The sequence below is a fragment of the Mandrillus leucophaeus genome, unplaced genomic scaffold (assembly GCF_000951045.1).
Source record: "Mandrillus leucophaeus isolate KB7577 unplaced genomic scaffold, Mleu.le_1.0 Scaffold59, whole genome shotgun sequence".
NCBI classification, from domain to species: Eukaryota; Metazoa; Chordata; class Mammalia; order Primates; family Cercopithecidae; genus Mandrillus; species Mandrillus leucophaeus.
In genome coordinates this window covers 4203118-4225862 of record NW_012106363.1, presented here as the reverse complement: position 1 = coordinate 4225862, position 22745 = coordinate 4203118, and the positions used below count along the sequence as shown (strand labels likewise).

At 41.7% G+C, this 22745-nt stretch overlaps 1 protein-coding gene across 5 annotated transcripts in view; it reads right to left on the bottom strand.

Moving 5' to 3' along the window:
- Window positions 1–5041: 5041 nt before the first annotated feature.
- The window catches only part of SPOP (speckle-type POZ protein), a 92846-nt gene continuing 75142 nt past the window's right edge, over window positions 5042–22745 (bottom strand). For all 5 annotated transcript variants that reach the window (XM_011999290.1, XM_011999294.1, XM_011999293.1 and 2 more), the window contains 5 exons: window positions 18037–18214; window positions 14628–14683; window positions 13688–13810; window positions 8036–8178; window positions 5042–6700 (listed from right to left, as the gene is read on the bottom strand). In XM_011999290.1, the coding sequence (XP_011854680.1) occupies window positions 6556–6700; window positions 8036–8178; window positions 13688–13810; window positions 14628–14683; window positions 18037–18214 (645 nt within the window). In that variant the 3' untranslated portion in view covers window positions 5042–6555. The remainder of the gene's footprint in view (window positions 6701–8035; window positions 8179–13687; window positions 13811–14627; window positions 14684–18036; window positions 18215–22745) is intronic.

The window sequence follows — 22745 nt, the reverse complement described above, 5'->3', positions numbered from 1 at the left end:
CCCCAAGTGCTAGGATTACAGGCATGAGCCACTGCACCCAGCCCATAAATGCATTTTTTAAATGCTATGGGTGGCCAGGCACGGTGGCTCACATCTGTAATCCCAGCACTTGGGGAGGCCGAGGTGGGTGGATCACTTGAGGTCAGGAGTTGGAGAAGAGCCTGGCCAACACGGCGAAATGTTATCTCTATTAAAAATATAAAAATCAGCCAGGCGTCGTGGCGCACACCCGTAGTCCAGCTACTGGGAAGGCTGAGGCAGGAGAATGGCTTGAACCTGGGAGAAGAAGTCTGAAGTGAGCCACGATCGTGCCACTGCACTCCAGCCTGGTGACACAGCAAGACTCTCTCTAAAAAAATAATAATAACTTTAAAAAATGCTATGGGTAACAGGAGATGAGGCACACAAATGTCCAGTGGTGTGCTGGAGCTGCTTCACACTGGCTCTCTAGAGATAATTATTAAATTTTCAGGAATTTGAGAACTGGTTGCTAAACAGCCATTATTAAAAATTCAGTTATACTAACATACAATTAGGTAAAGGTAATAAGTACTCAAGACTTATTTCTTCCTAGTTATTTTACATTTTACTACTATCCATGCTCAGCTATACGGGGCTGTGTGTCTCTTCCCAACTCTGCTTCAGTGATGTCATTTTAGTGATCCAAAATCAGCCATGTGACAGTGTTTACACCGTGGGAACTGGCAATGCTGCCAGCCAGGGCTTCCATGTCTGGAAACTGAATGGTGTACCTTTATAGCACACCAAGAACCAAACCACTGGCCCATGAAAACATTTGAAGGTCTGAAGCAAATGTTTACTTGGAAGATGAATAGGTTAAAATGTACAGAAACATGTCAGCCAGGCATGGTAGCTCACACCTGTAATCCCAGCACTTTGGGAGGCTGAGGCAGGCGGATCACCTGAGGTCGGGAGTTTGAGACCAGCCTGACTAACATGGAGAAACCCCGTCTCTATTAAAAACACAACATTAGCCAGGCATGGTGGTGCATGCCTGTAATCTCAGCTACTTGGGAGGCTGAGGCAGGAGAATCACTTGAACCCAGGAGGTGGAGGTTGCGATGAGCCAAGATCATGCCATTGCACTCCAGCCTGGGCAACAAGAGTGGAACTCTGTCTCAAAAAAAAAAAAAAAAAAAAAAGTATGAAAACATGTCTTTAAGAAATCCTTCTCAAAATCGTGTAAGGGTTGAAGGCAATTTTTTCTCAACCTAAAGCTACAGTTGTTCTACAACATGGCTTTCATAACAAATATCAGTTACTAGTGCCCATCATTTATAGGACAACCTGTACACCATTACTTCTAGAAAAAAACAAATGTGTTGACTAGATTATGATACAAATTCTGAAGAGTGGGAGAGATCCCCTTCCTCTCTCCCTTTCAAACTTCTGCAAAGAGGAGCTTATTCTCAATCTATGTTTTCTCACCTCATCAGGCTTGGTTTCTGCCTCCACCATTTGACTGAAACCGCTTGAAGGTAACCCTTGACCTCCTTACTGCTAAATTCAATGGATTCTTTTGAGTCCTCAGTTCTACGGGCTCTCTGGTTTATTTCTGCCTCCTCCATTAGACTGAGTTAACAGAACAGAAATCCTACCTTCCATACTAGGCTTAGCCTAGCACAGTGTCTGAGGCCTCCTAGATGCTCAGCAATTGTTTGCTCAGTGGCTGGAAATGTAATCTCTGTAACCTTGGGCATGCCACCTCGCTTCCATGGATGTCTGTTTTCTCAGACATGAAAAGAAGATGAATCATGTGGGACCCCTTTTTTTTCCTTCGGTTTGTTGAGACTCAACTTTAAGGGTCTTGCAGGGGCTAAAACTCTCCCCCAGCCTGTGTTTTTTTTTTTTTTTTTGAGATGGAGTCTTGCTCTGTCACCCAGGCTGGAGTGCAGTGGCGTGATCTCGGCTCACTGCAATCTCTGCCTCCCAGGTTCAAGAGATTCTCCTGCCTTAGCCTCCCAAGTAGCTGGGACTACAGGCACACGCCACCATGCCCAGCTAATTTTTGTATTTTTACTAGAGACGGGGTTTCACCACGCTGGCCAGGCTGGTCTCAAACTCCTGACCTTGTGATCCGCCCACCTTGGCCTCCCAAAGTCCTAGAGTTATAGACATAAGCCACCGAGACCAGCCAACATTCCCTATTTCAAGTGAGCGTTATAAGTGGATGTGTCCACTTTATTACCAGGCAAACTCCTGGATTTTCACCTTCTCTTTGGTCCTTGGGTCTAAGCTCCAAAGCTATCCTTTTGCCTTCTGTTGTTTCTTGGCTCAGAGTCAGGCTGAGTGACCTTGAGGAAGTTACATAGCCATCTTCCCAAGCTATACAGTTGGAATGAATGGGAGCTGTGCAAGATAAGCTGGCAAATGTTGAGAACTCCTGTGAGATCTGTAAACTGCAGTTACTGGAGCTACATCCCCAAACCTGAGTTACACATATTTTATCTTCATAACATTTCTCCCCTGGAGTTGATCCCCTTCAACTCCTTCATCATTTCGGTTTCTTGTACTGAATTCCCTCAAGTCTAAAATTCTTTTTTTCCCTAGAGCTGCAGAAATCAAGACCAAATAGTATCCAGATGCCACTTTCTACTCCAGCACTATAGGATTTACAGAGGGGGAGGGATCATCTTGCTAACGGCTCAGCGGCATTAAGATCCCATCAGTCAACAACATTCAAGTTCCTGTTCTCATCCCGAGGTCAAAGCTTCTGGTTCTCCCAGCTCATTATCCCAAATACTGATTGTCCTACATTTGCTTTCTTGCTCACTGTCTCCATGAGGTGTCCACCTATTGGGTCAAAGGCCCCAACATGGCATGGTCACCTCTGAAATTAAAAGAAGAAAATGCATTCACCTTGCGCATACACGTACATAAAGAGCAGTCCAACGATACTCACCTGAATGTTAGATTAGTCAGCAAGCCATTAGAAATGAATCTAAATGATGTAGGGCAGAGTTCAGTGACAAGTCATGAGATAAAGGAAACACACAGGGCTCAAGCTGATTAAAAAGATAATTAGTTGTGGAAAATAAGGTTGGGTTCCAGCCAAGAACTTGTCTTTGACAAAGATAAACCAAAGGCTTTGATACAGTCATTTTGGGGGATATTTAGTTGTTCTTTTATAGGAGTTGAAGAGCAAGAACAAAGCAATAGTCAGTTTCAAAGTGCAGCTCAACTCCCCCTCTGTTTGTTGTTCTGCTCATAAACATACAAGCTATTTCCTTTCATCTGCACAGGCTCATACAATATGGAGATCCCACAATAGATTTATACCAGATTTAAAGATGAATGTGCAGAGCTGTGGTCAAGCCAGAGATCTTCTGGCCTAAGAAAGATCTCAATGTCCCTGGCTGGAATTAAAAAACAAAAAAACAAAACACACACACACACACACACACAAAAATAAGAGAAAGCTCTTCAAGACCAAAAAGGCTTTAACAGTGAAAAGGAAAAGAGGAGCATCTCTTACCCAAATTGTTAAAACCCACAAAGATGCTTGAGATGTCTAGTAACAATGCAAAGAGCTTTAATCTTTACATAGGGAATGGGGAAAATTTTCCATAGGTGGTCGGATGTATGGGGGGAGCTGACAACACAGGGAAAGGGGAGATGCTCATGATGCCAGATACTCTATGTGGACCTGAAACTGCAACTCCAATGGTTCTGCGAAACTACTTGCCTGAAATACTGTTTTGATAAATAAGCCATATCCTTGTGGAATTGAAATCTCCAACTGTTTCACTGGCACGGACATCTCTGCAGTGACAGCTCATGCCCCAGATTGTGGAGTTAACTTGAATTAAATTTCAGATGTGGGGGAGCTAAGGGAGGGGGGTGGTGGCAGTGGGAGGTTTATGAACAGTATGCTGGGGCTCTGATGTTGTCATAACCAGATGGCTTCAACTGTATCATTTAAAACAAAAACAAACATGCCCAGAAAGAATGAAATAATGACAGGAGCATCAAGTAGCTTTACCTGTACCTGAAATCCCAACAGCTTTGTACCCACAGTAAAGCCCAAGTTGGAAATTCCATAAATACTGAAGATCCCAGAAGAGACCTTCGTCCTGACAGAAGCGAGGTGCCAGGACTGCTATCCTCCTGAGGGCACAGTCCCTGAACTCACCAGCCTCTCAACCTACAGCTGTCTGTGAATGAAGAGGAAAGCAAATCTGAAGCCTGGTTTGTCCTTCTGGAACCTCTGAAGAACAGGCCAGCAGAGGCACCTTTCCAGAGCTTTGTTCTTGCTATTCCCACAGGAAGGAAGCTTTACTTTCAGTTTTGTACCTAAACATTTCAGAAATGGAACTTCCTCCAGTTAATTACATAATCTTCAGGATACTCCATTAGAAGATCTGGCATTCAATAGTTGTGTGATCTGAGGCATGTCCCTTCTCTGGGTTTCTGCTTCTCTCATCTACACAGTGGGAAGATGCCGTGTCTCACCTGTCCTACCAAGTTCGTCAAGTTATTCGGAAGTTCAGATGAAATATTGTATACAAATTTAGCTGGAAAAACCTAAGACGATATGGGTAGAGGAGACTTTCGAGTTCGCCTGGATCCCTGGACTTGTGTGCTGATCTGGAAAGCTAGGAAGGAGGAGGCGCAGGACAGCAGCCAGCAGCCAGCACATGTAGAACTGGGTACTTCCTCACACAGGGGACACTTCCCAAGGGAAACTGGGAAGTGCAATGGAATGGTTTCCAATAAACTAATCCTGCCTTTGATTATATTAGTAACAGATCATATTTATCCATTCTAGAGGCAGTAAGATAAATGAAAGTTGGAAAATGTATAAAATCTAAGGTCCACTGAAGGGAACTGGAAGGTGAAATAGGTTGAGGTTCCATCAAAGGTAAAAAATACACACGCTGGCCAAATAGCTGATGCATTCTTCAATATATCCCACTGTCCTAACAGAGCCACAAAAAAGGCAGACAGGGAGCCCCAGAAGATTTTTGTGAGCTCAGATACTAGCTTTTCTGGAAACACATCAAGTCAATGACAGAACCAGTTAGAGACAATAATTTCCCTTTATTTAATCTCCACATTTATGTCCCCTGGATCTTTTTGTATTTAATTAGGAGAAGGGAGGTGGGGATTAGGTCTTAAAACATACAGGGTGCAGAAAAGCCCACTACCATGACTTGCCTTGGCACAGGTAGGGGCCTGATCCCTCATCAGGATATGGACTGTGAGATACTCAGGGAGGACAAGAGACTGGCAGATGCTGATAGCTCACAAAGAAAACTTGAAATTACGGAGTCTCAACAAATCCCTACGGCTCATTAGACATTTCAAACATAATCTCTGCAAGCTGAAAACTAGGACTTCAAAATCCCTTAAGCAAGGGACTCAGACCCAAGAGACAAGGCAGGTGAGTGAAACAAAAGACCAGAGATACCACACAGTACAAAATAGTAATTATTTATATTTTCAAAAAGAAAAAATTAACATTTGGAAGTTCTCCCCTGGAGGAAGAGGGGCTAGTCAGAAGGAACAGAACTGGCTCCTATGCAGGCGGCAAGTCAGGTACAAACAGCTGAGCAATCTGGGCTGGGATTTTATCACACAGCATCTTTAATTAATAAAATTTCCTTCTCTCTTCTCTTCTTTTGTTCTGTTTTTGTTTTGTGTGTTTTTTTGTTTGTTTGTTTTTTAGAAAAAGGGGCGGGGGAGAAGAAATAAAATCAGAGAAAAATGCCCAAAAACATTTTCCACAATATCTAAAAACAGAGAACCATAGTTCTTGTCAAGACAGTATGAATTCTGGATGAGTTATTTTTTTCCAGTTTTCAACACCAATAAAGATTTTTGCAAAAGCCACCACATCAGAACACTCATCTTCCAGATCAAATAACCTTCCCCTTTTGCCTTCACTTGTCATTTTTCATAAAAGGATAAAAGGATGCATTCTGTTCTTGCAAACAGTAAGTGCTAATAACAAGAGAGCTCTTCTGATGCTTGTATGGTGGTGAGTTTTCACAAATATCCAAGTTTTAGCACAGTTGGAAGGACTAAAATTTGTTTCTCTCAATATAAATACTACTGGAATCCACAAACTGATTTTTGAGAAATTCTGCAAAAATCTTTTCTTCTTTCCTTTTCCCTTCTGTTAAAACTCAATGTCCTTTCTTTTTTTTTTCCTTTTTGCTCCAGGCACCTGACGATTTATTCTGCTCAGTCAGATGCAGACAGGTTTCTCCGAAGTACCACCGCTGGGATGTCCTCGGGCCAGCGCCTAAACTGAATCCCCACAGTATCAAACTCGGCCAGGCCAAAGGGAACACAGTGACGCAGCAACAGGGTTTTCATTAGGTTGAACAGCCCCGAGTCCTGGGCCCTTCCCTCCCCCCATTTCCCCCAAGTTATTTAGTGCTGTTTTAAAAGTCTGGGGCCACAATGCAGTCTCTTCCCCTCACAACAGAGTAAAAGCTCCACAGATTGCGCTGTCTACCTGGTGGTCAGTGGCAGCAACAGTGGCTGCTGCTTCTGGAAATTAAACGGAGTCTTACAACAAGCAGGATCTTAGGATTGCTTCAGGCGTTTGCGTGGGGGTCCCAGAAAAGGGCACTGTGCTGAAGCCAGAGAGCGGTATGCCTCAGCCACCAAGTGGGGATGTGACACCACCATTGACTTCCACCCAGAGGTCTCCAAGACATCCGAAGCATGACTAGGAGAAATGTGGAGAAATGGGTTACCAAAGGGAGTGAGCAAGGGATAAATTCAACAGCCACCTAGATAGCCTAATTTTCCAGTGTTAGGTATAAAGTGTGTCAATGCAAGAAACAGACAGAGCCCTTAATATGCATGAGAATTTGCTTGTTAGACAATGCGCAGACTGGTGACTTGCCTGTGGCTGTCGTCATCTGAAAACCAGGACTTTGAGCCACTATATTCTCAAAAACAAAAAGCGGAATGTTCCCCAGGCCCTCAACACTGCCTATGTTCCTTATATTCACCGGTGATGCCCATCATAAAAAGGAGCATGGGCTCCCTCAGCCAGAAGCCCTGAGCTTCTGCCTGGCTTTGCCACTCACCAGCCTTTAACCACAGGGCAGATCAGAGCCCGGGGCCTAGGTGATTATCAAAAAAGAGGAGAGGATAATCATATTTCATTCAATGGTTAATATCTCAAAAGCACCAAGCAAATTGTCCAGCACACAGTAAGCACTCAAAGGAACTCACACTGATGGGTCTCTCCCCTCCTTCTTCTGCCTCACTTGATCACTCCTTAGAAAATAATTCTACAACTAGACCTAGAGGATGTTATTTCCTGTCTCTGGGAATTTTCTATGTTGAATATTGTTCACTCAATCATCTGGAATGTCTCAGACCTGTCTTGCCCCAGAACTGCTGTTGTGAGGGCTTTTCTTCTTCGGGTTTTTCCCAGCTTTTGCTCTCTCCATGGGGCAAGGGATAGAACATGTCCCACTGAGAAGATAGGTTGTAGTTACAATTCATCTTTCATATTATTATTCATATTATTTCATATTATTATTTCAGAAAGTAGTATTGCCAGGTCATTTGTCACTTAAGATGAAGGAACAGACCTAGTGGAATGAACATTTCTTTCTCAAAACAGTGTTATGAAACCAGCTCCTGATGATCCCTTCTCTTTTCCTCATTCTATAACTGAACGTGAGGTACATTTTACCAACTCATAAACATATCTCTATCCTCCTAGAAATCTACATGTCTTTTATTAAGTCACTGAGTGTGAAGTAAAGATACTATAATTTGGGGCACACAGCTTTTTCAGGCAAGTTATTTTCATCACTTTGATTCACTATGAGGAAGTAAAACACTTTACTCACCAATAGGATTCAACCCATGAAGGTAAAACCATTTTCCATACAGTCAATTGAAGGAGAAGATGAAAGCTCTATACTTACTGCCAAAAGGTTAATGAAGCTACTTGCCTGCTTTACCCACTAATTCAAAGTCTTTCTCATTTCTTCAGCTATCCAACTATTCTGAAAGAAGAACTTTGAAGATGCCAACTCACTAGTTGATGAAATCCACTGCCTGAGTTTTCAACTGATCTGCGCTGTGGAGGTCAGCCAGGATGAGAATTTCTGCAGCATTCTCCACGGACAGGTTACTGCAGAGGGCATCCTCACACATGACCTTTAAACGCTCCAGGGCATACTGTAAAACACAAGCACTGCTGTCGTCAGAGCAGCAACAGCTCTGGGCTGACCACTACTGAAGCTGTTTTCTTTAGCTGTACCATCATATTAACTAGATACTTGAACAGAACTGCACAGACCATGAAAAGCTACTACTGCAATGATAAAACATAACCATATTCTTAAGGTTAGATGTTTAAGCTTGAAACGTAAACAGCTAAAATAACTTGGAAAGCTGCCATTAGAGTTCTAAAGTCTACCTATTAGAAAAATGGCAATTACAGGGTAGATCTGCATCCTGAAGTTTACTCTCCTCCAGTCTGTGATGAAAGTTGTTCTTAAAACTTTACCACTTAATGATTACAGTGAGGCATCAGTCTACTTCAAGTCAACAGGGACATTACTGCAATCCCCTTATTTAGAGCCAGAAGAGGGTGAAGCACAGTCCTTTTGACTTAAGCATTGTCACTAGCCCAGCAGGATATGCCAACTGACCCATCAGGCTGTGAAAAGAAGCCTGTGGTGACTTTTACCAGCACCTCTGCCACTAGTTGTTTCTGAATGAGGGTCAACTAAAGGCCTCCTTTTAAATAGAGAAGGATAAATAGAGTCTTATTTTATTGGGGTTCAGGTTAAGCTTCTCAGGGTAAACGGACAAAGTGGCAGAGAGTCTAATGCAGTTTCAGTTTAAAAATTTGTATTTTCTAAGAAAAGGGCATAACTGTTCTTGAAATGGAAAGCCTGGGTTAATGCTGGGCACATCTGATCTACTTGATTGGTTCTGATACAACTCTACCACTTGTTCTCTAATATGAGATTATGAACTTACTAGGAACTTCAGGGATAGGAAAGAGGAAGGAAATACAAGGAGGCACAAAATAAAATGTCATTAATCAGTTCACAGGAAAACAGCTTGCTTTGAGGCTATGCACAGTCTCCTTATAGGCCCCAGCTTGAAGGCCCCAGAACTCAATGACACAATGCCCCTTCAGGGTGAATCATGGCAATCAAACCAGGACAATTTCATTGTTATCAATTCTGGGTAAGGAGGCAAATCTGCTGGCACTGTGATCTCCTGCAGCAAAAAGAGAGGTTTTATTGGTTTTGGTGCAGCTTTTTTACATTTGAGTAACTGGAAAACAGTTTCCATGGAAAACAGGAATGACATTAGATAAGCAAGAAAGGAAGTTGCCGTTTTTGTTTTAAAAGGCTGGAAAAAAGGTTTAGTAAATGTTCAGTTTTTTATACAGTGCTGCCCAGACAATTCCTCTTATCCTTTCTCAATACATTCTTTTAAAAGGACTTTTACTGTGAATAGCTCTGATCCCTACTGCATAATTAGACAAAAGTAGCCATTCTTGTCCCTTGGGGACAAAGTTTTTTCTTAATTATGCTTCTGAAAAACCTGCCTAATGGCAGTACTTACCCAAGAGATGGAAATTGTGTCTCCCAGGCCTGAGGAGTTTTGTTTTGTTTTTGGTCTAATTACACATGTCCCCAGGAGACTGGAAAAGCTTAGAAGAAGCTGTTTCAGCCTCTTGGGTAAATTCTAGATGTTTAGATCATTCCATGAAAGATTTCTTATTCTGTTTTCCTAAAACTCACAAAGAGGTGTAAAGGTAAAAATGTTTTCAAATAGGCTTGGAGCAAAAACTGTCTAGTGGGAAATTCTGAATGGAATTTGAAAATGCACCCTTCAATTACTTCTCATTCATAAATTTAAAGCACTGCTGTGATTCAACAGCTTTATCTTTTAAAACCACAAGTTAACACATTGTGCTGAAATGCTATCCTTGAAATGGCAGTTCAGGCTGATCACCATGCCCTGTGTCCTTACAGTAGGTTACCAGTAGGTTTTCCAGCTAGGGAGCAAGAATGAAAACTCAGGGACACAGCAGAAGTTTAATCTTGGCTCTGCGGATATACAACTCTGAGCCTTAGTATTTCTGTCTAAAAAGTGGGCCTTGCAATACTTATCCTTATGGAATCTAGAAGATGAGAGGATAAACACCTGAAGTGTATAAGCACAAGCGACTACTTCATTAAAAATCAGAGCACAGATCAGGCAAAATCATAATTAACTTTATAAAAGGCAGGTATTGGATTATGTCTTCTACTTTCCCAGAGCTTGCAGTGAATATTTTCTTACTGTCTCCATTAAAAGCAAGTTTCCCTTGGTCAGAATTGAGGTAGACTGGAAGGGTATGGAATTTTCACATTGCTTAATTGTACTCATAAAGTCTTGAAAAGTGACAAGAAGGATACGGTTACTATTCCAATCTTCTTCATCAAGAGCACTGATTGCATTTACTTATCCCATCCTCTACATACACTCCAAAAAGCCGGTCAATAAAGCTAAACCTCCACTATAAACACAGGCACTTTCCTCTGTCCTCAGGCACAAAGGGAGGTAGACTATCCCATGAGCAAACACTAGAAGGCTCTTGTGTCCTTAGACCAGAACCCACTTTTCCCACCAATGGGTATTGCAGCATCACGGCAGGAAGAGGGGGTGCTTTCAGCAGAGAACCTTCTTTCTCACAGAGTCTACTGCTGGCAGGGTCTACACCCTTTTCCCACCCTCACGCCAACTCCACTTGTCCCCCAACACAGGAAAAGCTCCCACAGGGTAAACACCAATTCTTTCACCCTTCCCCACAGGTCATGTGTCCACAGACTGCAGGGCCTAGAAGGGTATTGAGTTCTCTCTCTGATGTACCTACACAATGAAAGTCCGTTTCCCAATGTGTGTTTCGGGGACCACTAACGTTTTTTTGTTTTGTTTTGTTTTGTTTTTGTTTGTTTCGTTTTGTTTTGAGACGGAGTCTCGCTCTGTCACCCAGGCTGGAGTGCAGTGGCGCAATCTCGGCTCACTGCAAGCTCCGCCTCCTAGGTTCACACCATTCTCCTGCCTCAGCCTCCTGAGTAGCTGGGACTACAGGCGCCCGCCACCATAGTTGGCTAATTGTTTTTTGTTTGTTTGGCTAACTTTTTTGTTTATTTGTCTGTATTTTTTAGTAGAGACAGGGTTTCACTGTGTTAGCCAGGATGGTCTCAATCTCCTGACCTCGTGATCCGCTTGCTTCGGCCTCCCAAAGTGCTGAGATAATAGGCGTGAGCCACCGCGCCCGGCCGCTGACCACTAATCTTGCAGGTGATCCTTGAGAAAAAGGATTCCAGGGTTCACTAAATTGGAGAAATGCTGTCTATCATAATTCCTGTTAGAAAATTCACAGTAACATTAATATGCTACAGGTTCTGAGAAATCCTGCAGTAAGACAGCAACCATTTGTCTTGGTTAAACTCAGTATTTTTCATAAGCCTTTCCCACCAACCTAATATCTGTTGACATTTCACCTTATTTTGGGAATCACTGACCAAATTATTTTAGGTAATCATCATATGTCTTTGATTCTAAGATCTGCGTTTTTATTTTCACACTTTAACACTTCTCAAATTGAAATGTGTCTTATGAAGTATAATTTATTCTACTATTAAGCTATTAATTCTCTCATAATTTTGAAGAAATACTTTCTATTTCGATAACTACTTAGGTAAAAGCTGAAAGTGCTAACCAGGACACTAGGTAAAAGATTACAGCCATGCCTCAGTATCCTTAGGGGACTGGCTGGGTCCAGCGGCCCCAAATACAAAAATCTGTGAATGCTCAAGTCCCTTATATAAACTGACAGTATTGGCCAGGCATGGAGACTTACACTCATAATCCCAGCACTTTGGGAGGCTGAGGTGGTCAGACCACTTGAGATCAGGAGTTCGAGACCAGCCTGGCCAACATGGTGAAACTCTGTCTCTACTACATGTACAAAAATTAGCTGGGTATGGTGGTGCATGCCTGTAATCTCAGCTACCCGGGAGGCTGAGGCAGGAAAACTGCTTGAACCTGGGAGGCAGAGGTTGCAGTGAGCTGAGATTGTGCCACTGCACTCCAGCCTGGGCAACAGAGTGAGGCTCCATCTCAAAAATTAAATAAATAGACCAGATGCGGTGGCTCACAGCTGTAATCCTAGCACTTTGGGAGGCCGAGGTGGGTGGATCATCCGAGGTCAGGAGTTTGAGATCAGCCTGACCAACATGGCGAAACCCCATCTCCACTTAAAATACAAAAATTAGATGGGTGTGGTGACGGGTGCCTGTAATCCCAGCTATTCGGGAGGCTGAGGCAGGAGAATCACTTGAACACGGGAGGCAGAGGTTGCAGTGAGCCGAGATTGTGCCATTGCACTCCAGCCTGGGTGACAAGAGCAAGACTCTCTTCTCAAAAAAAAAAAAAAAAGAAGTAAACAGACAGTATTGGCCTGTATCGTTATGTACATCCTCCTGTATACTTTAAATTAGCCCTATATTATCTATACTAACTGATACAATATAAATGCTATGTAAATAGTTGTTATACTATTTTGGTTTTTTATTTGTATTATTTTTTATTTATTTTTTTGAAACAAGGTCTCGTTCTGTCACCCAGGTTGGAGTGCAATGGTGCAATCATGGCTCATTGTGGCCTCAACCTCCTGGGCTCAAGTGATCGTCCCACCTCAGCTTCTAAAGTAGCTGGGACTATGGGCGTGCACCACCACACCTGGCTAAATTTTTTAATTTTTATTTTTGTAGGGATGGAATCTATGTTGCCCAGGCTGGTCTTGAACTCCTGGGCTCAAGCAACCCTTCCTCCTTGGCCTCCCCAAGTTCTGGGATTATAGGCTGAAAGCACCACGCATCCAGCACCACTGTGCCCAGCCTGTTTTTTCTTGTTTCTTTTTTTTCTTTTCTTTTCTTTTTTTTTTTGGAGACAGTCTTGTTCTGTTGCCCAGGCTGGAGTGTGGCACGATCTCAGCTCATTGCAACCTCTGCCTCCTGGGTTCAAGCAATTCTCTTGCCTCAGCCTCCCGAGTAGCTGGGACTACAAGCACGCACCACCACGCCTGGCAAATTTTTGTATTTTTTAGTAGTCATGGGGTTTCGCCACGTTGCCCAGGCTGGTCTCGAACTCCTGAGCTTAGGTGATCCACCTGCCTCGGCCTCCCATAAGTGCTAGGATTACACAGCGAGCCACTGTGCCTGGCCTCTTGTTTCTTTTTTCTCAGATATTTGTGATCTGAGGTTGGTTGGGTCCACATGGATCCAAAGAGCTGTTTTACTGATAAAGTTTAAATACGTTAATAAACTCAAAAACATTTTTGCAAATTATAAAGCACAATCCAAACGTATTTTGAATCTTTACAATCACTGTGGTTAAATTTGAGATGGAAAAAAGAGGAGAGGTAAATGTCAAACTTATCCTTCTTTCCCATAGTTAGGTGACCATATAGTTTACTATTCAAAACAGGACATTTTTGAGAATAAAAAGTGTGCTATTAATAATTGTGTTGGAATAATATGTGTAAACCAGGACTGTCTTGGCCAAACCAAATATGCTCATTTTACCCACAATGCAATATAGAAGCCTGTTCACGAAACTCAAGAAGTCACAATAACTCCTAGTCCTGATTATTTTTCTATTCTTATCTTACCTTGTCAGCAGCTGCCAACAAATCATCAGCCATTTTGTCGAGGTTTGGAGCCTTCCCCGTGTATATGAAGCACATCATTTCCTTAAAAACTTCAGGCTCCACATCATTGATTTCAACTCGATTCTATGCCAGAAAAACTGAATATGAGAAACATTCCAACAGAACAAAATCCCTAAACTAAACTATTTTCATGATTTTAAGCTCTCGTGAGGAGAGAACCTTGTATCATTTAAAACCTAACATTAATGGGCCGGACACGGTGGCTCACGCCTGTAATCCCAGCACTCTGGGAGGTCGAGGCAGGTGAATCACGAGGTCAGGAGATCGATACCATCCTGGCTAACATGGTGAAATCCTGTCTCTACTAAAAATACAAAAAAAATTAGCCAGGCGTGGTGGCGGGCACCTGTAGTCCCAGCTACTCGGGAGGCTGAGGCAGGAGAATGGCGTGAACCCGGGAGGCGGAGTTTGCAGTGAGCCGAGATCACACCACTGCGCTCCAACCTGGGTGACAAAGCAAGACTCTGTCTCAAAAAAAAAAAAAAACCCACCATTAAGGGAAAATTTCTTTGCCCAGCTTGATTATAACAGTCTTTTTGCCCATCACACGTTCCATCTTTGTTTTCTCAAACATAACAGCAAAACAACTCTTTGATTTTTTTTCATCTTTCTTTTCCTCAATTTTCTGAGTAAAAACATGTCTAAATACCCTCACCCAAAACTGTGTGGATGATCAGCCTCATTTAATAAGTCAATCTGCTTTACCCATAATACTTCTACACCACTTCTCTTTGCTTTCAGAAGGAGTTTAGGGACTCATACTCCATTTTAGTAACACAGTAAGAAAAAAATCATTAGGAAAATAAATCTGCAGCTAAAGTGGGAAATATCTGACTCTAGACACCTGGCTAAACAGACATGTCTTCATCTTGTTACATACCTTTTTGCTCTCTTCCATTTCATGTTCAAACATGGCACTAAAAACCGGAGAACGAGCTACAAAGTGAAAGAAAAACAAACAGATAAGGCTATCACAGTGAAATCTCTTGGTTCTTTCCAGTCATGAGGGAGAGATCATTTTCTTTCCTATCCTACTGCTATAGGAAAGGTCTCTGCCTCAGCTTACATCAGAATTACAAAATTCCTCTCTTTATATATAACAATAAGTAACTAATACATAAAAGAAAATAAGAAACCACTACTTCCAAAATAACTTATCGTCTCTACTCCAACCATTCACATTTCAAGGAAATTACTTATATACGTTGGATGATAATGCTATGTTCTCTGTATAGATTTGGGGTTCAAATGGAAGGTCCCTTATGATCAAGCAGGGTGTTCTAATACCTATGTTTTTGTTGGAACTGACACCACACTTTCTGCACCTCCAGGGACCACACAGGAAGAAGGTCAAGAACTGGGCTCAATGGCATCCACTAACCAGATGAAGTGTATGTTCACCTATGGCAAGCTGTCTGTCTTTCTAAGCTATGCATTCTTAACAGAGATGATACTGCCGCAAAGAGGTAGGGGAAAAAAAACTTTAGATTTTATAATAATTTGTGTCCCTTTAAAGCACAACCCTACCTGATAAAATCTCCTTCCTTAGTATTTTATTTGTCTCATCAGGGAGAATTTAAATTTAGTTTTTCTCCTTAGAGGCAGGGATAATGAAGGTTGAGAAACAGTGTTCCAACTCATGCTCATTCTAGTCCAATGAACACCATGAAAAATAATAATCTCAACCATGAAAAGTAATAAAATGGCTAAGAACTCAAATTTGTTCATGTTGTCAAATAAATCAGGGGTTTTGGTGAAAGGTGTGATCTAACGATTACCTAAGAGTGAAGGAATGGACAAAATATATAGTAGAAGGGATTTGAGCTAACAGGGAACTGGAATTTTTGGCCTATAGTTTATGTCAGAAAGCACTAATTTTAGTTCTGCCATTTTCTTTTCTTTTCTTTTCTTTTTTTCTGAGACAAAATCTTGCTCTGTGGCCCAGGCTAGAGTGGAGTGCAGTGGCGTGATCTCAGCTCACTGCAATGTCTGCCTCCTGAGTTCAAGCGATTCTCCTACCTCAGCCTCCCAAGTAGCTGGGATTACAGGTGCCCACCACCACGCCTGGCTAATTTTTGTATTTTTAGTGGAGACGGGGTTTCACCATGTTGGCCAGGCTGGTCTCGAACTCCTGATCTCAAGTGATCTGCCCACCTCTGCCATCAAAAGTGCTGGGATTACAGGCATGAGCCACTGCACCCGGCCTAGCTCTGCCATTTTTCTAACCACATATTCTTGGGCAAATCATTTAACCCTCTGAACTTCAGTATTTTAATGTATACCAAAAGGATATTAATTCTCATTTTTCTTATTTCAGAAGGGTTATAGACTATACAGAGAACTAAATAAATATATTTCAGAAATTAAAGACTAAAGGCCTGGGGCTTTTCATAAAGAAGGAAGGGTCCAAAGCAACCAGGTATTGAGGGTCCTCGGTAAACAGACTGCAGCTGATGCAACAGGAATAAATGAAATCACTCAGGGAGAAAAAGTGGAATGAAAACGGAACTGAAGCAGATCCTCAGGGCTCACCAATGTATAAAGGGATGGGTGAGGAAGAAGTAAGGAGACCACTCATCAGAAGCAACCAGAGAACCAGGAGAGAGGAGTCCTAGTATATGAACTAAAGTCCTTCAAATTTAGCAACTAGTAGATCATGTAATTTTGAAAAACTGCTTTCATAGCATGGAGGTGAACTGAGGATAAGTGGGAGGAAAGAAGTAGAAAGTGAATATGCTAACTCAAGAAACTCAGCTCTGGGGAAAAGAGAGAGAGAGACAGAATACTAGAGGGAGAAGCTTGGAGCCTGTTTACAGGCTAAAGGTGAAGAGAAAATAACAGAGAGATACTGAAGATACTAGATAGATAGCAAGGGTATAACCGGTAGAGTAAGGTTTCTGAGAAGGCAAGATGGGATATAAAACAGAGCAGAGGTAGAAAAAAAGTCTGCTTTGTCCACGAGGAAGAACACCTCCACTGAGAATGCAGGTGAGGTGAGAAGCAAGAGATGAGGGAGTTCCTACATAAGGGCTTCCTTTTCTTTTGGAGGAAGTAGGCAAGGTAATCTTTTAGGAGTTTGGAAGGAGTTAAAGAGTGGTTAAGGTTTGAGACAGCTACAGTTAAGAAAGGGAGTTGCCTAAACATCTGTAGAAAAACTATTGGCGGTGTTGAGGGCCTAGCTAAGTGTGGAGACGCTAACCAAAGAGTTACAAACTTCCTTGAGTTTTGTTTTTCTTCCCCCCCGAGATGGAGTCTTGCTCTGTTGCCCAGGCTGGAGTGCAGTGGCATGATCTCCGCTCACTGCAACCTCCGCCTCCCAGGTTCAAGCGATTCTCCTATCTCAGCCACTGGAGTAGCTAGGATTACAGGCGCGTGCCACCATGCCCAGCTAAGTTTTGTATTTTTAGTAGAGATGGGGTTTCACTATGTTGACCAGGCTGGTCTCAAACTCCTGACCTCAGGTGATCCAGCCGCCTCCGCCTCCCAAAGTGCTGGGATTACAGGTATGAGCCACTGTGCCCGTGACTTCCTTGAGTATTACACAGTAACAGCCAGTTGTGAGAGGGTACAGGAAAATGTTTAGACTGAGGCAGTGTGAGGTTTTACCAGGTGTGTACTTTAGAATGACAGAGCTGAGGGTCTTAGTAAGAAGTGTGTTACTTGAAGGTTCACGCAATTTCCTGTTGGGTCTTATGGTCTTAAGAGAAGTATGCGATGGTTTTTACCCTTCCCTGGGTGGTGAAGTCAGTCCTTCCTCATCAGTTCCTCCTTGGTGTCAGTCTCCCGGGTCTTGAAAACCATGGGTCTATTACAGCAAGAACTGATCCTCCATGTCAGGGGCAAGAGTTTAATTCTTCTAGCATGTTTAAATTGAAGAGAGGGCTAACCCCTTCAGGGCTGAGGACTAGCTAGATGGCATTTAGTCCTGAGTATAGAATCCTCTCCATTACATCCTAAGCCCTTATCTAGGGGTTGATACCTGCTCTTAACTGGTGCTCTAACATCTATCTTCTAGGGGCAAAGGCATTCAATACCTTTGTACATCATCATCCATTCCTTGAAAATGATGGCCTAGGTCCACTACAGAGAGGAAAAACAGAAATCTCATTTTAGAGAGCAGCTTTTTTGGTTCTGAGCATTAATGTTACCAGAATACAAAGGTATATTTAGCTGTAGTTTGTTTTGTAGTTGAGTTCAAAAAGTTGAAGTTGTTCAAAAGGTGATTATGCAATCACTTGTTTTTCCTTAATTCACCAAAACTATAAAATTCCTCATGAATAAATACCAACCTGCTAAGATAGCTTTGTGAGCCTGGAATTCCTGGCCAGCAACACACAAGCAGCAGTCTGTGAACCGGGAATTCTCCCACAGTCCTCCTAACTCATCTGCCAACCGGCACTCAGGAACCTTTACCATGTTCATGGTATTCTGGCCAGAAATGTTGACAGAATCTTGCACAACACTCACCTGTGAAAGACAAGGAAACACAAGCCAAGCTTTTGTTACCAGGAATTTTTTTGCCAGCAGATAGAGAGATGACTTTTACCTCATTGCTGTAGTACATTCAGATACTAATATTAATCATATTATCTTGAAACCACCTCCACAAATCAAGGTTTTATCCCAGGATCAAGTAACTCCTTTTCTGTCACAATCAGACTTATTCTATACCATCTCAGGACAATGGGGAGAGAGCCCCACAAACCTCCTTCTCCTCCAGTTTCTAATAAGCTTCACCTCCCTCAGACTACAAACCTGGGCAAAGGTGCCAGAGACACAAAACTGACAGAAACAAACGTTAAACCTCAAGTATTTACCTTATTCTGCCTTAAGTTCAATACAAAGAACTCCTACAAATATTACCATTTAAATTAAACTCTAGAGACAAGAATCTAATCCCCCCCCCCTTTTTTTTTTCCGAGACAGAGTCTCACTATGTCTCCCAGGATGGAGTCCAGTAGCATGATCATGGCTCACTGCAGCATTGACCTCCCAGGCTCAAGCGATCCTTCTACTCCAGCCTCTGGAGTAGCTGGGACTACAGGCACATGCCACTACACCTGACTAATTTTTTATTTGTTTACAGAGACAAGGTCTCACTATGTTGTCCAGGCTGATCTTGAACTCCCGGGCTCAAAGCGATCCTCCATCCTTGGCCTCCCAAAGTGCTAAGACTATAGGCGTGAGCCACTGCACCTCGCCAAATATAATAACTGAAGCCTATAAGAAGTTATTTTAATTAGGTCGAGAACATGCACATAAAATGCATCTTCTACAAGGCCTAGTAAATAACTGGCACTTCTTCAAAAATATTAGTTTCATGAACATGACATTACTGACCCACTGTCAGTAAGGACCAGACTTGGAAGATCTTTCTAGTGGTGAAAACTGGGTGAGTATCCCATACTTTTATACCTTTAGTCAGTTGTGATAATGACATACAAGATGCCTGGCTGTAGCTACACATGCACTTATAGCTTTGGAAGATAATGATGACAATAGGTTTATAAAGGAATCCCAACTTCCCACTATGGCTTCAGCAGAAGCATGTTTTAACTAGTTCAGCCTAGATAAAAAACCAAGTTAACTTCTAGGTGAGTCAGTGAAACTCAGAAAAATCTGTGAGGGTACCAAATACAAGGATTTATAAATCATACAACATCATAAAATAAATGTCAGTTGCCAAACTGTAGATAGGATGCCGCAGATCAGTCGTCTGCCTAACAATCATTGTTATGCTTCATCTCCTATATCACATTGTTAGAAAAGTTAAATTCAAAGCAGAACTCACAAACCTTGAGAATTAGCTCCCCACTCTTGCTATTCCTAACACTAAGATGAGAAAGACAGCTTAGGAACATCCTTAATGACCCAGGTTTATTTTAACCTTCAAGATGCAAGTTATCCCTTAAACGCAGTCATAAACCCAGAGGCAAAGTTAATGACCTGTAGTTCCTTCTGTGCAGGATGAGATATTTACTATCAGGTCAAGAAATTTATTCATTTGTTTAAAACTAGCCGTTATGGTCTTGGGCAGTGAAGCAGCCAAGTTAACCACTTATGAATATACTTGGCATTAGTATCACATTTATCAGAGCCAGATTATAACATTATTTTAATAGCCTAGGACCCAGTACGAACCATTCCACAGAGATTCTCTCTTGTCCTTTGTAAGATCTCTAATTTGCTTCTGCCACTTTCTCATATTAATACCCTCACTTCTTTGATATAACATTAACACCAAAAGAAGAAGTTGCCTGTTCTCAGTTATAGCTCCAAAATACTAATTTAAAAAAAAAAAAAAAAAAAGGAAAAGACCAATTAAATCTGACTTTCTCACAGGGAAAGGCAGGAATCTCCTGGGATGGCCAATGAAGGGAATGGAGAATGCTTTTGGCACTGGGTTCCTGGTTTGAATTAAACCAGGTTGACAGGAGCCCAAAGTCATCAACACTTGATGGCAATTTAGTAGACTGGGTGAAATGAATTGGCAAGAAGAGCTAAACTGAATTTCACATAATCAAACCATGGTTACCAGTGGGCCTTCTGCTGGTTAGATGCACATGTGGTAATGAGTGAGGCCCAAAGGCTGTGACATCTCTCACTGGGGCAATTCTTCTCGGACTCAGACAGGAACACAGCAGAAAAGAGAATGTACCTTTATTGTCTGAGCCAGGCTTGTTCTGTGGATATATAGATGCCTGGAATCTCCAGAGCTCTGAATGTCTGGCACCTCTCACCAACATTAAATACGCTTAATTAAAAATAAATTCTAAATGGCATTCACAAATGAGTCTTCAGAGCCCAAACTTTTAACTTAGAAAGGGATTGTTTTCCCCTGCAAATGATGATGCTAAAATGAGACCATTTTGAGAAAAACTAAAGATTTTTTTTTTAATGCCTATAAAGTTGACTGTGGAGACTCATTCAGAACTGCAGCTGTGAAGATGACGTGACTGTGACATTTATGTCATCTTATAAATGACTGCATGAAAATGTCTCAGGAAGGCTGTATAATCTCCTTAACTTCAACTTGTAAAAGGGTCTCACTTTTAAAGTCAATCCTTTTCTTAAAAAAACAAATTTCATAAAAAACTAAAGATTGTGCCAATTCTTGTACATTTCATCTATACATAAAGTAAAACCCAGGGAAATACACTTTTTAACTTCTATATAATTAAAACAATCTAGGAAAAACAGACACTGCCTACAAATTATTTACAGCAGGAACAATATTTCTACTAGCAAAAGATTAGCAACAACCTAAATGTCCATCAACAAAAGAATGAATAAATTATACATTCACACAAGACTATTATATACAGCACTAAATATGGATGAAGTAGTTATATAAATTTTAGAAACATAATGTGAAAAAAGCAAGTCTTAGATGACTACATACAGCCTGACACCATTTTTATAAAGCTCCAAAACAAGTAACCTAAACAATGTATTATTCAGACATACAAATAATAAACAAGTACATGATAACATAAAATTCAAAATAGTTATTTATCATCCTCTGAGTGGGGAAACAAATCTTAGGGATTAGGGAGAAGCATTACAGGTTAGTTTCAAGTTATTGGTCATATTTTTAGGTTGAGTGGTAGGTTTAGTATATTCTCATGCTTTATAACCTACAATGATATTACCTATTGAATCACCATTTGTGTAGTCAAGAACAACCCAATAATGGTATTTTCATCCAGTACAAATAATATATTCAAATAATCCAATAATTAAAGGATAAAAAGGTAAAAATGAATAGATTCACTTATTTAAAATTTGGCAACAATACCTATTCCCAGGCTATGGGGTGTGGGGGGGTGTGTGTGTATAAAACAATTAGTTTTAAAATTTACAGACAGGGTCTCCCTCTGTTGCCCAGGCTGGAGTGTGGTGGTACTGGTGGGATGACAGCTCACTGTAGCCTCCAACTCCTGGGCTTAAGCAATCCTCCTGCTTCACCCTCCCAAGTAGCTAGGACTACAGGCATGTGCCATCATACCTGGCTAATTTTTAAATTTTTTGTAGAGACAGGGTCTCACTATGTTGCCCAGGCTGGTCTCAAACTTCTGGGATAGAATGATCCTCCTACCTTGGCCTCCCAAAGTGCTAGGATACAGGTTATAGTGAGCTATGATTAAGCAACTTCACTGCAGCCTGGGCATGATCAAGATCCCATCTCTTAAAAAATTAAAATAAAGTTAATTAGTGTCTGGATATTTCACATTTATATGTTATTTCATATTTCATCTTTAGTTGCAACATCACAAAGAAGTACTGGGATTATCTACCTGTCAAAGGCATATATGGTAAAGCTGGAATACAATGCATCTTTACTGCTAATGGTTATTTGTTTTCAATATAAATAATTGGAGAAAAGGGTCAACAGAAGCTGAAATATTTCATAAAGATTTTCTGTGGACCAAATTATTAAAAAGAAAATTTTAAATGGAATTTAAACATGCTTTCATGTCTCTATTTGTTTATTTATTTTACAGACAGGGACTAATTATGTTGCCCAGGTAGGAGTGCAAAGGCTATTCACAAGCACGATCATAGCACACCACAACCTCGAACTCCTGGGTTCAAGTGATCCTCTTGCATCAGCCTCAGGAGTAGCTGGGAACCACAGGCGTGCGCTACCACTCCTGGCTCTCACGTCTCTCTCTTTTATTACCAAAGTAAATGCTCTGTCAAGAAAACTTGGGACCCGAGTTTGTGCTTCCTTGGGTGAATGGCATTCAGCTCCACTTAGTGTAGTGCAGAGGACTAGAGATAGAAAATAGGGAGCTGACATGACCCTCACACTAGTTTGCTGCACAATGTTAGGAAAAATTACCTGACTCCCTAGGCACTGCTTCTCTCCCCTTGTAACATGAAATGAAGAAAACAGAACTGGCCGGGCGCGGTGGCTCAAGCCTGTAATCCCAGCACTTTGGGAGGCCGAGACGGGAGGATCACGAGGTCAGGAGATCGAGACCATCCTGGCTAA